Below are 17,927 nucleotides of genomic sequence, written 5' to 3'. Positions count from 1 at the left end.
GACTTCCACTCATTACTTTCTACTGGCTTTATACAGAAGGTTCTACAGGTAGTTAGATTTCAATTTCTGGTTGCCAAAAGTAGTTCCATCTCCTGAAGTAGGAATGGCAAATAGTTATGGGAATTTCATTTGAATGATCACTTATTACTCTTAATATTATTGATATTGTTATTTAGACAATTTAACAACAATTTTTTTTAATTTGGTAAACCCGGTACATATATAAAATATTCCAGAAAAAAATTCAAGTATTTAGTTGGAAGAAATTTTCTCCCTTTAATAAACCAGTCTGATTTTATATGTGCTGTAATTCTACTTTTTGGTTAGTTTTTCTTCTTTTCCCTTTATAACAAAATCCAGTACTTACGATTAACATCAACAGCTAACTTCATAACTTAAAGTCATTTGAGTATTATTCTTAAAATTTCAGATGCTTAAATCACTTATATTAAATATAAATTCTAGAAATTTAATATTCAACACAATATTTTTTCTCAGCTGGCAGATTTTTTTTTTCCTCTTCTGATTTTAATTGTGGTTGCTTCATTGCTTGAAGATTTTAAACTTGCTTTTAGGTGATGGCTCCTGACCTAATTCCATCTACAGACCTTCAAGAAAGAAGAATGACACTATTATCATTCAATGCTTGTACTGATTATAAAGCTACTGTTTCATATTTTAGTAGAGTGGTATCTAGACATTGGTTGCTTTTTTAACGAACTGTGGTTGTCATTAGATCAGATATCGTTAAGTCCAATTATTATTTCACCTATAAAAATAAGAAGTTTATAAAATTTAACATGTTTTTAATGGTCTTGTGTTAGAGGGCATTTGGAGCCAAAAGGTACATCTAATTATCCTATTATCCTAAAGGGCATAATAAGAAAGGTAAGAACATGGACTATATACTAAAATCAGACTACCATGCCTGCAAGCCAGCGAGGCATGAATGGACATGACTGAAATATAAATTAGGGTCATTAAATTTTCAGCCCTGAATTTAACCATGCAATCCAAGATTATGGAAGTTGTAGCCTCTGGAAGTTTGGTTTGTAACAGCTATAGGTTAAGAAGATATAGACTTGCTTTAATTTATGTCCCCAAATGATTACTATAATGCAAAATATCTTTGAGTTCTTATTTCTTGTTGAGAGGGTTAAATATGGAAGCCAACCATTCATCTTTGTTGATTTGAGGAATGCTGGAAGAGGTAGGGTTCTCTTAAGTTTAGCCATTGTTAGCCACCCATAGCTTCTCATTAGTTTCTCAAGTTATCCAGAAGACTGGCATAAAAACAAATTGTGCCCTAAAATCAGTTGGTAGGCATTGGACAACCTATCATTGGCTAGTTACTTTTTATTCAAATTTAGAATAGAAAATAGGCTTTGGAGCTAAAATAATCTATATAAAAACCTAAGCAACCATTACAACTCACCTGTGTGGGGTGACCAGGCCAGCAGGGGGGTTAGTGAGGAGTGACCAAATAACTGAGCAGCAGGCTGTGTGAGGCGACCAGGCTGGCAGGGGGGTTAGTGAAGGGTGACCAGGCCGGGGGTGGGGGGGAAGTTGGGGGTGACCAGGCCAGTCTGGGGGAACTCTTAAGGGTGACCAGGCCAGCGGGAGAGGGGGAGTGGTGGACAACTAGGCTGTCAGGGGTGGCAGCTAAGTGTGACCAGGCAAGCTGTGGGGGCAGTTAGGTGCTATCAGGAAGGCAGGCAGGCAGATTAGGAGCCAGTGGTCCCAGATTGTGACCCCCCCCTACCCCCATGCACAAATTTCATGTGCCGGGCCTCTAGTCAGATTATAATAGAGCCATTCCTTCTTTCCAGGAGGTGCCTTCATATAGTGTCATCACTGAGTGTCTTACTTGTGGCGCAGTATGCATGAATATCCTCATTATCTTATGTCTGGTTTTCTTTATAGACCCTACACATTCCATCTGTAGAGAATGGGACTAAGCTTGCAACACGGATATTGGACAAATTGACTGATATTCAGGTAAGGTGTTTTGTTCTTTTTTGTCATCTTATTTTAAACAGCACTTAGAAACAAATCATATTTCAATGGCAAGAAGAGAGTAAATACTGCCATTTGGGGTCAACAAATTAAATCTAAGGAAGATGTTTCTGATAGTATGTATGGGCATAAACAATACAGTTGGTGAAAATAACCAGGGGGAACTGAGATGCTGAAACATAAAATGAAGTTTGATAGTTTTGGTGACATCAGGTGGTGCTGGGTCTTAAAACTAAGCAGAGATTCAGTTCATTGGGAAAGCAGCAGATCCTGCAGAGCAGTTGAGATCCTCAGATAGTGATAAAAATTGTATTTTTTTTTAATACTTAGCAACTTTTTTGTAAAACTCATAGTATTTATAAAAGGAAAGAATAATAGTGTTTTTTAATCAATGAGCTCATTGGTTAAAAAACACTACATTTTTTAGAGTTGTCTGAGTAAATCTGATTGAAGAAATGTTATTAGAGATTTGCTGGAATAAAAACTATAAACAAAACTGAAATATATAATTTGTTAGATTACGAAAACCTTTATCCAAAACAGAAGTTGAGAAATTTTTAAGAGGGGAGGAAGTGCATTATAGTGATAAGAAACAAAAACTAATTTGGAAAACTTTCTTGAACAAATTGTACAGAAAGAATGTTATATTTTTTAGCAGTTAATACACAATGAGATATCAGGGTTTCCTCTTGGAGATTATATGACATAAAACATTTTGAACTTACTTGATTTGGTTATAAAAACAAGTCAGTTCAAAATTTCTTATGTCAATTAGGCTGAGGGAAAAGTAGTCAATTAAGCTGAGGGGAAAATCAGGTTAAATTTGAACTGAAAGAAAGTTGTAAATGGAGGTGTTCAACAAATATAATCATGAAGCTTTGATTAGGAGGGTGAAGAGCAGAAATGTGCATCACCACTGAGATGGTTGAAAAATAATGCATCAGAGCCCTAAAATATGAGTAAAAGAGAAACCCAAAGACATAATTTTGGGATAAGATGGGAAGCCATTGCAAAAATTCTTAGAAAGAGCATTTTTTAGAGTAAATTAAGGACTTCAAGAGTGTAAGTTACAAACGTGATTTTTTTTATTCATTCATTCATTCACTCACTCATTCATTCATTCATGTATTAAGCACAAACAAGGTGTTCAAGTGCTAGTGAGAGTAGTTAAAAAAAAAAGGGACAAATAATTATGCATTCAAAGCACACCGATATAGAACAAAATTAATATTCAATTTCCATGCAACACCATGTAAAAAGATTTAAAAATAGATAAATATAGAAAGCAGAAAATAAACGTATTTTCCCTATATACTTTAGTGCCTGTGGCTAAGAAGAAGTTAATAATTGTGCTTTTTACCCTAGGAAGTAATGTATAATGGATAATGGTAGTAACACTAAAAACTAATGATACATTCAGAGCTCAGACTGAACAAAGAAACAAAAAGAGACAGTTATAGAACACATGAGATAATACAAATAATTCTGAATTCAATCACAAACCAAAAGCACTAACACTGCACCAAACTGCTAAGTAACAAAGGACCATGATGCAGAATCTGAGACCGCATCTTTCCTCTTCCATTGTTTTGGTTGTGGACACAAAACCCAAAATTTCACAATTATTCTCTCACAAGATGGCAAATTAGTGCTGCCAGCCCCGCTACTAGGTTGTCTGTTTCTCTGCAAAAGAAATAATTTAAGTTAACTGAGGGAAAAGCATAGAATTGTGTCATGTTTCACATTTGACCTCTTTGACATTACATGGAAACATGAATATTAGCTACAAAAGGCTCTGATAAATTGAAGGAGAGTAGCAACAGCCAAAAAAAAAAACAAAAAAACCCCCCACAAACCCTTGAGATTCTTTCCAAGGTGATTGGGGGTGGAGGGAGGTGGGAATTCCTTCTTAACTATAGATCTGATTGTTGTTTCACCTGTGTACTTTTGTATATGAGTAAGAATCTCTGAAGCTAAATATTCATCCCATTTGGCTAATCATTTAGAGAGTTTCCTGGGTCTTAGATCACACTACCAATACCTCTTTGGAGGGGAACATTTCAAATGGCATTTTCTTTTTTTCTATTTTTCTCTTATTTAAACAACAAAGAAAAACACTTCTGTGTTCACACTTAACCAAACTTAAACTTGGACAACATTCTCCATGTTGCCCATGATCCTTTTCTCTCCCATTACTCTTGGCAACTCTACTTACTTGCCATCCTATTCCCCTGCTCTGACCATTTGGGGCCTTCTCTGTTTTTCCAATATGCTCCGCTGTCTGCTGCTTCCTCCTGCCTCTGTATCGTCTCCAATGTGCCCACTTGGTAAGGTATCGGTTGTCCTTAAGACACATGTTCTTTAGGAAGCTTTGAAATCTCTCTTGAACAATGTCCCTTTCTCTCAGTACAAACATACATTCACCCACTTCAATGCTGCTGCTTTCTCCAGCTTCCATATTACCTATGATTATCACATTATGGCCTTTAAATTATGAGCTGGGCTTGTTTGAATGTAGGGATCAACTCTCCTTTTGTAACTCCAGCCATCAGCACAAAGTTTGGGCCATAGTACATACTTAAGAACGTTTCCCAATTAAATGAATCAAGGGATACATTCTCTTTTTGTAACTCCAGGCATCGGCACGAAGTTTGGGCCATAGTACATACTTAAAAACATTTCCTGATTAAATGAATCAAGGGATACATGGTGAGGAATAGACCAAGCACATACCAGAGAGAAAAAAACAGGTTGCTCTTGTATATTAACACATTCTGAGAGAAGGTGAGAGGAGGTCTTGAATAATGTCAAATTATTCTTTAACAAAATTTCAGAGAATCTGGTTCAGTATTTTGCAAAATGACATACACATCAATACTGGTGTTGGAATTAGCTAGAGGCTAGAACTCAGGTCTTAACTATGAGGGGTAGCATGTCTGAGTAACTGGCAGTGCTGCCTTTGAGGTTTCTGGAGGCAGGAAGTAGTGACTGCAAAGACCAAGAGGTGGATGTCGTAAGTAGTCCAGAAAAAACACAAAGTAATATACAGATGCTGTATCATAGAAATGTGCACTTGAAACCTATGTCACCCCGATACATTTAATTTGAAAAATAGATAAATTAACTTCAAGATGGTCTGTTTAGCCCTGTCCAGGTGGCTCGGGTGATTGGAGCATTGTCCTGTACACCAATAGGTTGTGGGTTTGATAATCAGTCAGGGCACAACATACCTGGGTTTTGGGAGGCAACTGATTGATGTTTCTCTCTCATATCACAGTTTCTCTCTTTCTCTCTCTCCCTTCCCCTCTTTCTAAAAATCAACAACAACACAACAAACATAGCCTCGGGTGAGGGTTAATAAAAAAAGATAGTCTGTTTAGAAAAATAAAAGAAACAGGAAAAGCTTGACAGAATTAAAAAATCTATTTTCTTACTAGAGGCTACAGAAAGAGCTTCTGTGGTTGTGGAATTATTCTTGTTTTCAGTGAAACAGCTTGATGCAGTTCAATTGCATAAGAAGGTAGAGCTCCACCCCTGTGCCCTGCAGATGTCCTGAGCTGTCCTTCAGACTGTGTGCATTCTCAGTGAACATTTCCAGGTTGCTTTAATGATTCAGCCCTGTGACCAGCTTCTCAGCCTCTCCTTGTTTCCTAATGCACACTTCCCCACATCCTATGGCATTACAGAACTTTGCAAGGCCATTGAATAGGATTTGAGAAAGAATGACAGATTATTACCTGGTAGGCAGCACATATTATATTTTTATGGCATTGTAGAAAGTAAGTACATGGTATACAGGTTATCCTTTTGTATTGCTAAAAATTAAGATTTTTCTTTCTGCTGAGCATAAAGACAGTTTAGCAAGGGCCCTGTAAAATAATTTGCCATCATACATTGATTATGGAGTAATGAATTTTACATTAGTCATGTTTTGGTTGAGGGTTCTAACTGGCATTCGCGAAAGATGAAAATTCTGCACATCACACAGATAGTTCTCCACATTGTCTCAAAGTACCATCCCACTGCATTGATGTACCTGATGAATTGTTTTAGCCCATATTTGATTCCAATAAACAAAATCCAGTAAATGCGACTTACAGAAGGCCTGCCCAATGCTGACGGGGTGGGCCTGCTGCTGTGGTTTGCAATGACACTGACAATGGTAAAAGGACAGCCTAGCCCAGGCAGGCATGTGTTCTCTTTCCCCTCCTCCTAGGGACACCTACTCTTGGAGAAAAACATGTAATTTGTTATCTGCTAAAATCTGCCATCTCTACTTTGAATTAGTTTCCCTTGCAAAGTTAAATTGAATTATCCATCACGCACATGAAAAGTTTGAATGCTAACTGCCTAAATCTACACATTATGAATTACCCATATTATCCTATCTCTGCGATACATCTCAGAATGCTATGATTTTACATAAGAGCATAAATTGCAGGATGAGAGGGATAAAACTTAATACATATTATACAGGTTCACAGAGCAATATGGCCTATGACTATTATTGTAACCAAATTTGATTTTCTACTGGTTCTAAAACTAAGACAACTAATTGACGCAAATTTACTTTAACTGATGAGATTGAAGATGAAATTATAGTGGTCATGAATCACAGTACTACAGATTTGCCAAAATGTCAATATGCTGACATCCAAATATTATTAACGGGAAAGGTGTCTAATGTATTATTGGGATTGCAAATAAGAAAAATAAAACATATATTTTGCTCTTACCTTACATCATGTTGACAACATGCATAAATCAGGCAGAATCTGGGAATGTTTTATCCGGCATTTCGCCATGCATCAAGAGTCAAAGTGGAGGCCACACTGTTTAGGTATCCATTTCTGATGTGGATTAAGCAGGTCAATATAGTCAGTCACTGGGCTTTCTTCACTCTCCTTTTCATGTAAACCAGAATGTTGTAGGTAGGGCCCTTTCTTGGCTCCCAGTAATTTTTTCAATTTGGTAGTTTCTGCTCACTGAGGTCTTGGACACAGCACATGGACCATGTGACGTAGGAGAACTGAGCTTGTGATTACGGGTCTCCTAGAGCCTCAGTATTCTCGTATATACTATGAGAAGCTTGGCTTCTGAGTTCACAGTTGATTTTTAAGCAGCCAGTACTTTCTGCAAAAAGGATCTTTCCTAGAATCCCAGTACACAATACCAATCAAAGTGGAATTATTCTGAAGTGAAGAAGTAAAAACCAGAGCCCCACTTACTGGGTTCATCCAAGTAAGATGATTAAAGTTCTTTCCAATTCAGAATTTTCAGATGAATTGTATTAATTTCAGCCAAGTGATAATTACAGAGCCAATTCATGTGAAAAGGGGGCATCCTCTGCTGTTGGCAAATGCCTAGTGGCAGACTTCATGGCATGCTACTTGGGTAGGGAGGGTCTGTTCCAGGTCTGTCTCCACGCATGACTGTGAAGATGTGCAGGGAAATCCAGATGGTGGTCAAGAACCTGGTCTTTGGTGTGAGAGAGACCTTGGCTGGAGTCTGGACTCTACCATTTACTAACCACACTCTTAAGAAAGTTACTTAATCTCCCAGATATAAAGTTTTCTCATTCATAAAATGGGATTGAAAATAGCACCTACTCTCTGGGGTTACTGTGGGAATGAGTCACTGAGGGAGTAAGCCTGTAAGGCTCTTGGCACAGGGGTACTGGCATGCAGTACTTACTCAAAGGGTGAACGCTCATTTAAACACATGTTTGTTGAACGAATGAATGAACACATGAATACAGGATTGGCTTCCTTTTTCTAACATCTGGAGTATCTTAATGTTTCATTTAATTCTGTTTCAAATATGAAAATTTAGGTCTGTGAAAGATAACTTGCTGATGCAGATAATCTAATTGTGATTATTATGCAGGTCCATGATTTTGGAAGGGATAAGAAAAGTTGCGATGCTAACATAACACAAACAACTTTTTAAAAAATATATATATTTTATTGATTTTTTACAAAGAGGAAGGGAGAGGGATAAAGAGTTAGAAACATCGATGAGAGAGAATCATCGATCAGCTACCTCTTGCATACCCCCTATTGGGAATGTGCCCGCAACCAAGGTACATGCCCTTGACCGGAATCTAACCTGGAACCTTTCAGTCCGCAGGCCGATACTCTAACTGCTGAGCAAAACCGGTTTCGGCAACACAAACGACTTTCATTTAGAAAACAAAGGCATTGTTCAGACCCACTGGGCTTGTCAATATAATATTTTTGTCCAGGAACTTAAAAGGCCCTAGAGCAGTCATTTTCAAACCATAGGTTATGTCATCACCTGAAGTGCTTGCTGAAACACAGGCTGCTGGGACACCCCTGCCCAGTTTCTGATTCAGGAAGGCCGAGGTGGTGCTTGGGATTTTGCATTTCTAACATATTGCCAGGTGACACTGATGCTACTGATCTGGGGAATATACTTTGAGCATCACTTCTTCAGAGTAACGATGACATAGTTAAACCCAGTTATGCCATTACGAGAGCAGAAGCTAAATACAGAATAGTAATGAAACAACATGCATGTAAGCATATAAGGGACCAACATCAACTGTAAATTTGAGTTCAACAACAGTGATAAGATTTGTGATTCTTTCCAGATATTTGGTTGTTTCTGTCTAATCTTATTTTTTAAATATATCTTTATTGATTTCAGAGGAAGGGAGAGGGAGAGAGAGTTATAAACATCAGTTATGAGAGAGTCATTGATTGGCTGCCTCCTGCATGCTCCCTACTAGGGATTGATCCCACAACCCAGACATGTGCCCTCGACCAGAATTGAACCCAGGACCCTTCCATTCACAGGCCAATGCTCTATCCACTGAGCCAAACCATCTAAGACTGTCTAATCTTATTTTTCATGTGAATATATTTTTTATGTTCAAAACAGAAGCGAACCTTTCGTACAATGTTTATTTTGAGTTTATTTATAAACTATTCCAGTTTGTTAGCTTGTAGACTGAAACATGTTTTCTTGTTTTTGTTGCAGTATGGAAGAGAAGAGAGCGACTGGACAATCATCCTATCCTGAATTAAAAAATACAGGATATTTTCTGTGTGCTCATGGGACAGACTGTTGCTTTTGAGTTATGGTAGATTCTTTGGCTAGCTGTTTTTAGTTGTGCATAATGTAGTATATATTATCAGTGGTAGCAGGGCAATTGTTTCCTTCTGCCAGAGAAAATGAATTGCAACCATCAACCGGCGTTCTGTAAACTTGGTAGTGGAAGCTTATCTGACCTTCCCTTAGGAAGCCATCTAGCATAGCATTCCCTCAATAATTTAGTGTCTCCCTTCATATGTCACTCCGACAATAATGTTTGTTTATTCCTTAGCATAGGATATATTCTGCTTCTCAACCAAACGATTTTGTGTGTGTGTGTTTGAAAGCTGATCTGAGTACTTCCTCTGACATGTTTTCATCCTCAGAAAGTGTTTGTTTTGTTTTGTTTTTAATCAAAAAAACTTTGAAGAACTGGATTTCCTCGTCTCAGTTTTTTTTTCAGGCCCCCAAGTCCATCTTAAGTCAATGTCTCCTTTCTTCCTGATGTCACAGTCTGCTCTAAGCTCTCCTTGTGTGTCAGCAAGATGCCTGCACGTTTCCACCGCTGCCCTTTCCACATTGTATCTTAATTGGCTGCTTCTTAGGCTCCACAACAACACTGAGGACCTTGTGCCTTAGAAATCTTTGTATCCCCAATGCGTGGCACATAGTAGGTTCTCAGTAAATAATGAATAAGTGGACATTTACCTTCTATAGAAGTGAACCTTCTTTGTTTCTATATTATGAAACCTCTTTCTTAGAATGGTGATTGATCCTGACCTTGTGTATATTTTACCTCTTATTGCCATTTGTTTTCCATGGACTGCTAAGTCATTAGAGATACTCAGAGGCACAGTTCCTGGGAGGAATTACTTCATGTGTAAAGACTGTCTTGGAATTACAAGTATGACTCTACAGAGAAGTCATGATAGCATTCCTACCAAATGGAAATGACACATGTTATGTGTTAAATAAAAAAATAAATCATAATGGGTTTGTTTGTTTGCTTGTTTTTAGTGGGAAGCAAAGAGAGGTATACTATGGTTTTTATACATTGGTCTTACAGTTGATCTTTTTGGTTGAATGGGGATTGGATGAGCACATGGTTAGGGCACAGGGAGAGCAATTATAGATGATATTTTCCTCGTTTAGGAGCTCTGAGTTAAAATTGTATCTGGGTTATCTAGGGAAAAGTAAAAGTAAAATAGCAAACATTTACCCTCGGAAGGTCAGCTCTCAGACATCCTATTTTGGATTCCTTTGGTACTAATAACTTTTCATCTTGCTGATCATATTTTATTCTCTTTTCAAAGCAAGGAAAAATAACATTCTAAAAGTTTGATGCACTGAAAATCTTTCCTGAAGGCATTTAGCAGCACATAGCAAATGGGGCTTTGATACTTTCCCAAGACTTTTGGCCATGGGGTTTTTTTAGATATGAATGGTAAAATGAAAATTAGGGAGGTATAAGATGAAAAAGAATGGTAAAAATATCTTTTAGGGGGCTTTTAATTGTTGATCAGAAGTCTTGGGAGAATGTTCTTTTCAGCCCTCAGGAGTTTTCTCTGTCCTCTACACTCCTTCCCCATGTAGCACTCTAAGGGTATGTGTTCATCTTAGTTAAATCCTGGGATCTCATTTTTAATACAGTATTCTAGAAAAGACTTCCCAGTAATTTTAGCCTGTCAAGTAGCACATACACAATCAGACTCACATTCCTAAGAGAAATGGAAAGCCTTTGTTTGCTATAAATGCTTTTTATACTTTGCATCCCTAAATTTAGTATAGAAAGACATGTCCATTACGAAAGCTAGAGAACAATGTTTTGTCATTACATCTGTATGATTTCTCAAAAATTTTTAAGAGCATTTTAAGCCCTTCCCATCAGACTTGTGATGTTTGAGAATATATATTTAAAGAAACTGAAGGTCTCATGTAACAGAGAACACAATCTGCCATTCCTCTGTAAGTAATAAGACAAGAAATTGACCTTGATGCTAATTTGTGAAATAGATTTAAAGGGAACATCTGCATATCCTTTTTCCTTGTGTACTATTTTATTTAATTGCAGTGGATTAATATAGCAAGAGTGGCACATTAGAACTAGGCAATTATCCATTCTTCAAGACTTAGTTATTGTAACACTAATTGATCATTTAAGGCATAAGATAGTCTAGTATAGAAACATGTAAGGCTAATCACTCAAAAAGATCAACAAATTAATATTGTTGCTGATATTTGCATAACTGGCTGCAACTATTTAATGTTTAATTGGTTGATCAAATGAGATTCAGCAATTCACACGAGCATGAATATAAACAGAACTGGTGGCACTTGAAATGATAATGATTAACTTATTTTGCATGTTCTCTTCCTCCCACATTTTCTCAGGTTCTTTTTTCATTTAAGACCGAGTATGTAAGCTTTTTCCAAAGCACATCAGTAGAAACCAAGTTTTTAAAAGGAAGCATTCCAACATAGACACAACATGAGCGTTTCCTATTAGAAATGTACTAAGATATAGTGATTTATTAAGGATTAAGTCATGATCCACCAAAGCAAGAGCCCACATCAGGGACCATGCAGGTAGCCAGAATCGATAAATTAATAATACCTGCTTTACCCTTTGCTTTCAAAAGCACAAAGGAAAAACATGGTTCTCTAACAAAGTTTCTTGGTCACTTCCAAAATAAGCAAAGTGACCAAGAAAATTTGTTAGAGAATCAAGTTTTTTTCTCCCTGGTAAACAGCCTTTATTCTTTTCTCAAAAGGTTTTTTATTTTTTACTATAGGCCCAGTGCATGAATTCATGCATCTTGAAAGGAACTGTGGGCTGCAATGCTGCAGTGGGCACAGGGGCAGGTCTCAGCCCATCCTCTGCACTGCCACCAGGCCCCTCCTGCTGCAGCCTGGCTCCTCTGCCAGCAGCCCCGTTCCCACTGCCACCACTGGCACCCACTGATAATGCGGAGCAATTGGGGCCAGCACCAGCAGCTGGTGTGAGTGGTAGTTGCTGCTCCGATCACCCCTCGGGAGACAAAGGGTACCAGCTTCCCAATAATTATAACTTATTCATTGACAAGGATCATGGAGGTTACAGCTAATTTGATCGGTTGATTTGATAAATGTTGATTGAGTTCTCACAAATGAACATCTAACAACTTGCAATAGGGATTAGAAAGTTAGTTTTAGAAAATAAATGGTATATATAATATACCATTAGAAAGTTAGTTTTAGAAAATAAATGGTATATATATATACCATTTATTTTCTAAAACTAACCTTCAAATCCCTATATATACATATATCACCCTCATGCTATTTATACACTACTTAACAAAAATATAGATATAAATGGAGCTTTTTATGCAGCTAGATAACAAGGGCTCAAAAGCCAGAGCACATCTGTTTACAAGAAATCACAAATATTTTCATCTCATTTTTAAAAAATAATTATCGTTTTCTCCATTCCTTTCTTTCCTCTAGTCAGAACTACTCAGTCTGGTTTGTAGTTAGGGGTCATTCAGCCACTGCCTGTGAGATGTGGATTACCTCTCCCTGGTTTACTACTTACTGCCAACCTCTAGTCCACTTGTTAACTGCATTCTTTTGGAGCATGATTGAGTTGTCATGGTACATCTAACAAGGGAATACTTCAAATTACAGTATCTTTGCTGATCTTAAAGTCAGGTAATATATAAAATGTTCCTACAGTGATTTTTTAAAATGTCTACTATGAATCAAAGTGTTTAGGAAGTTAGCTTGAAAATAGTGGGTTTAGCTACTCAGAAGAAAAGCAGGTGGGAAACTAACTTTAATAATGATTTTTCACAGTTTGAGGTTTAAAAGAAAGACCACTTAAACTATTGCAAAGAGGTTCATTTTTATCCTTGTCAAAAAGCTCTTTTAAATCTACAAAGTTAGAAGAATGTGGTTTATTTTTCATCTTCAGCATACATTAAGAGACTTCTCATATTTTTGGGGTGGTGGTGGTGGTTGTAAAGAAACATATTATAGCAACAGGAAAAAGTAATGTTTGTAGTTAAATCCTTTGGGTCAGATATATGTAAACATTTAACAAATGATAAAGACATATAATGAAGTGGTCTTTAAAATCTGCTGGGTACAAGTATTGAAGTTTTAAGTGATCTTATTCTGTCTGAAAGTATATTTTCACCACAGTGTAGATTCAGTTAGTAAGGCCTAAAGCTAGAGTTTGACTTATGGAATCTGCTGTTGGGATGGTAAGAATTAATTCTTAGTTGTGGTATGGAAATGAATTAAAATGTAGTTTCATTGACAGATTTCCCTGTATATCCACTATCACAATGTCTAGGTTCTTCATTACCCATTATTGAATGATGGAGAAACATTTATCTAGAGAAGATCTTAGGGGAACAACTGGAGGTAAAGAAAGAAAAGAATGATAGGAGAAAAAAAGAACCAGGCTTGCTTCTGCATTCTCCAAAGGAGTTTTTTTTCTTTTCTTTTTTTCTTCTTATTCTGCCAGCCATAGGGATCTTCAACTTTCTACAGGTGACAAATATAAATAGTGCCAATTGGAAAGTAACCAAATATAGTGGCAGTTCATCAGATATTACAGGCATTAGAATTAGGCCATTGCCATCAGATAATAAGATGAGAGTTTTGTTAGATGGAAACCACTGTAGATTACTACCTATTTGAATAACAATTCATTTTATAATTGCACTAGAGGCCCAGTGCATGAAAATTCATGCACTGGAGAGGGGCTTCCCTCAGCCTGGCCTGCCTTCTTTCACAGTCCAGGAGCCCTTAAGGGCAGGAGGCAACCCAGCAATCAGGGGAAGGCAACACCTCATCACACCTCTGCTGCTGCCACTGCCAGCAGCACAAACTTCAGCTGGCCCTGGTTACCTGAGCCTCAGGCGGCTGTGGATGGCTGGGTGGCTGAGAGGACTGGGGGACTCTGGAGGCAGGCATGTGGAGCTACCCCATGACTGCCATACCTGCAGAGCTGAGGGGACTGGGCATCACCATCTTGTGGCTGAGGGCAAAGCCATTTTTGAAGGCATGGCAGTCAATTAGCATATTCCCTCCTTATTGGCTGTGAGTGCCACCATCTTTGCCATGTCTGAGTGTCAATTAGTATATTCCCTTTTTTTAGATAGGATATGCTACAGGATCTGTTGTGTTGTTCTTCAATCATTTTATCCCAAGATCTGTGAAGCTCCTTGAGGCTGAATAAAAAAATAAGTGACAGGAGTAGACTATGACTGAAATAGACTGAATATTTTTCCTCCTTAGAAATAGTATTTACTACTATCCCTTTTCCTTGGCGAATATCATCAATTTAGAAATTAATTATTTATCACTTACTTTTTAACTAAAATGTGCAACAACATGCAGTTTCCTTAAGCTAAGTTCTTGTAGTCATGAAAGTCATTCTCGGGGTCAAGAAAGGAATTTATGTACCTGCTTCAATTTCTCCTTCATTGATGAGTTTTTAGAGTGCAGGGATTCTCTTAAGAGTATGGCTGCAAGTAGATTTTGGATTATCCTAAAAATAAGCAGACTACTCTGTTTGCATCTATAAATTATTTCCATGTTGATCTGTGAGAATGAATGACCCTGTGGTGCACTCAACTAGCTGATACATGGAGCCCAACCCTCTGTTCTGAAGAATTTGTGCTTATTTGTTATGGTGGCTGAAAGAAAATAAGTTGTTTGAGGAAGTAGTTTTAAAATCAGAATTTAAAGATAGAAGAGGAGAATCTCAGCTTAACTATGGAATTTTTAGAACATATCCTCACATCTAAATTTGATTGTAATGAAAAAACCATAGCCATTGTTAGTCTCAAATTTCTCTAGTGTAGTGATTCTTAAAGTTCTCTTTAAGAAAAAAACCAAGTAAAAAGAAATAAACACTTTGTAAATAAGAGTTGGCTTTCCTGAAAAATTGGTTATAGGTTACATTAAAAGGACATAAGCTCACTAAGAGCGTAATGATGGAATTGTGGAAAATGTAGTGGGTTAAGGAAACAACCTCATTCTTTGAAGGTTTTGTAGAAGCACAATTAAACCTTACAAAATGGCTTTGTTACATAGGAACCATCTGGTGTGAAAGAACTTTGTAATGTCTAAAGGACCTGGAATAATTGTATTTTGCTGGCAACAGACACATTCTTCATTGTTTGCAGGTTCCTCTTCAGATCTTTAATTATGCATTGCTTCTGTCATCAATAGAACAACAATCTCTTTTGTGTAGTCCCTTGAAATGGCAATGTTAGATGCATGAAATAATAATGCTTACTTATCATTTTCAAGCTCTTCCAAGGTTTTTTGGTGATAGGATGTAAATGTAGTGTGGTATTTTTAAAACCAAAATGACATTGAGGGAATGAAAAGAATTGAGTACACCAGAAAGACTTGAAATACAACAGGGCAGAGTATTAATGTGTCTCATATTTTCAAACATTTGAATAAGAAATACATGTTCTTTTTTTCTGATTGTCCATTTTTTAATATATTTTTTATTGATTTCAGGGAGGAAGGAAGAGGGAGAGGGAGATAGAAACATCAATGATGAAAAAGGATCACTGATCAGCTGCCTACTGCATGACCCCTACTGGGGACTGAGCCCACAACCCGGCATGTGCCCTTGGCTGGAATCGAACCTGGGACCCTTCAGTCTGTAGGCTGATGCTGTATCTATTGAGCCAAACCAGCTAGGCCTGTCCTTTCTTTTTCTTTTTTCTTTTTTTTTTTTTTTAATATATTTTATTGATTCTGTACAGAGAAGAAGGGAGAGAGAGAGTTAGAGATAGTTAGAAACATCGATGAGAGAGAGTCACCGATCAGCTGCCTCTTGCACACCCCCTATTGGGGATATGCCCGCAACCAAGGTACATGCCCTTGACCGGAATTGAACCCGGGACCTTTCAGTCCCCAAGCCGACGCTCTATCCATTGAGCCAAACCGGTTTCGGCCCTGTCCTTTCTTTTAGGTGTGAATCTGTCTTTAGTAAAGTTTAGTTTTGTCTTTGTAATTTCGCACAGAATAGGGGAATAGATCACTTCTTCCCATTCACCGTTATAATTAATCTACTTTGCTGAAAAAACAGCACATACCCCTAATATGGCTAGCAGCTTTAGAATAAAAGACACTATAAAGTAAAAGGTATCTGATCTACACTTAGCGAAGATCAATTACGTGCCCTTTTATTCAAACCATGTATGTGTAAGTTGCCCTCACACGCAAATATCTTTGAGAGAATAGAGCCAAGAGCTGTGTATTGAGGGTCACTTATTTCATATTCATTTTTTTAATGATTTGGCTCAGTAATTGCAAATGCAGCAAAGTCTAAGGTTTTTCAAGGAGTTACTATAAATGATGTAAAAGTGCTAAAAGACATTTTCCAAACTGAAAATATTGGCCTTTATGAAGATCTTTGTCAAGAAGTTGCATGCAGAGTTTGGAAGGTCCAGGAAAAGGTTGTTAGTCAAGTTTCTTACGGTGTCAAATTCTAAATCCAACAAAAGTGACAAAGATAGACTTGTCATTCCTGAGGGTGATGACATATATTCACTGGAGCTTCTCTGATTTATCAGATGAGACAGCAGTCTCCTTCATGGTAGAATGTGTATCTTCTACATTGGTTTACTAACAAGTAAAAAGGTAGGGGAGGGAGGGCTGGGGGCAAAGGGCAATTTTTAACCTTTAAATTTTTTTTCTGCTAAGTTGATGCCATGCAAGTTGTCTAATAATTAAGAGGATGGTTAAGAACCATCAATTGATACTGTGACCTTGAATCAGTTACTTGTCCTGGATATCATAATAGTACCAAGCTCATGGGTGTTAAATATTAATGAGTTAATATTATAAAGAAATTTATAACAGTTTATGTGTGAAGTGTAAACTGATGGAATTGTATTCAAAAGTAGAGGCCTGGTGCACAGAAATCATGCACTAGTGCTGCTGTGGAGGTGGGAAAGGCTTCTGCCACTGTTGCTATGCTCATCAGCTGTCAGCCCGGCTTGTGGCTCACTGGTGCTCCCCAAGTGGGAGCGCACTGACCATCAGGGGCAGCTCTGGCCCTATCCCCCATCGCCCTGCCATAGCCGCCGGTGGTCTCCCTCTACAGGAGGCCATGGAGGGGTGATTGGGGGGCAGGCCTGGTCACTCAGCCCTGACCCCCAATTGCCCCTCCACTGCCACTGGTCTCCACTGCCCCCTGATTGCTATTCCCTCCCTCTGCCCACTGGTACCTGCCTTGACTGGCCTGGCGCCACCCACTTGCCAACACTAGTGTAGATGTTGCTGTACAGAGGTATTTTTAAAATTCTCATCCAAGGATATGTATGTGAATGTGTTTTAATTGATTTTAAGAGAGAGAGAGAGAGAGAGAGAGAGAGAGAGAGAGAGAGAGAGAGAGAGAGAGAGAAATATTGATCAGTTGCCTCCGTAAGTGTCCAGCCCAGGGATGGAATACACAACATAGGTGTGTGTTATGATTGGGAATTGAACCCAAAACCTTCTGTTGTACAGAATGGCACTGCAACCAACTGAGCCATCAGGCCAGGACTGGAAACTATATTTTTCAGATGTGATTAATTAAATTGATAGAATTTGAATAAAACAGATTAGGCTCCAGAATGAGGGTGGGCCTCATTCAATCAGTTGAGGGCCTTAAGACAAACAAATTTCCCTAAAAAAGGAGGAATTCAGACTTAAGATTATAACATAGAAACCTTGCCTGAGTCACCAGCCTTCTTGGCTTGTAGTGTAGATTTCAGACTCAAGTCTGAAACATCTCATCTAACTTCCAGCCGGTCAACCTGCCTTAGGAATTATGGATTTGCCAGCTCCCATAATTC

The 17,927-nt window shown here is 37.9% G+C and overlaps 1 protein-coding gene across 3 annotated transcripts in view; it reads left to right on the top strand.

Annotated features, from left to right (window-relative positions):
- Nucleotides 1-10,063, top strand: part of BCAT1 (branched chain amino acid transaminase 1) — an 88,360-nt gene extending 78,297 nt beyond the window's left edge. For all 3 annotated transcript variants that reach the window (XM_036457392.2, XM_036457390.2, XM_036457393.2), the window contains exons 10-11: nt 1,924-1,998; nt 9,019-10,063. In XM_036457392.2, the coding sequence (XP_036313285.2) occupies nt 1,924-1,998; nt 9,019-9,060 (117 nt within the window). In that variant the 3' untranslated portion in view covers nt 9,061-10,063. The remainder of the gene's footprint in view (nt 1-1,923; nt 1,999-9,018) is intronic.
- The last annotated feature ends 7,864 nt before the right edge of the window (nt 10,064-17,927 follow it).

The sequence above is a fragment of the Pipistrellus kuhlii genome, unplaced genomic scaffold, assembly GCF_014108245.1.
Source record: "Pipistrellus kuhlii isolate mPipKuh1 unplaced genomic scaffold, mPipKuh1.p scaffold_m20_p_3, whole genome shotgun sequence".
NCBI classification, from domain to species: Eukaryota; Metazoa; Chordata; class Mammalia; order Chiroptera; family Vespertilionidae; genus Pipistrellus; species Pipistrellus kuhlii.
This window is presented reverse-complemented; position numbering and strand designations above follow the sequence as displayed.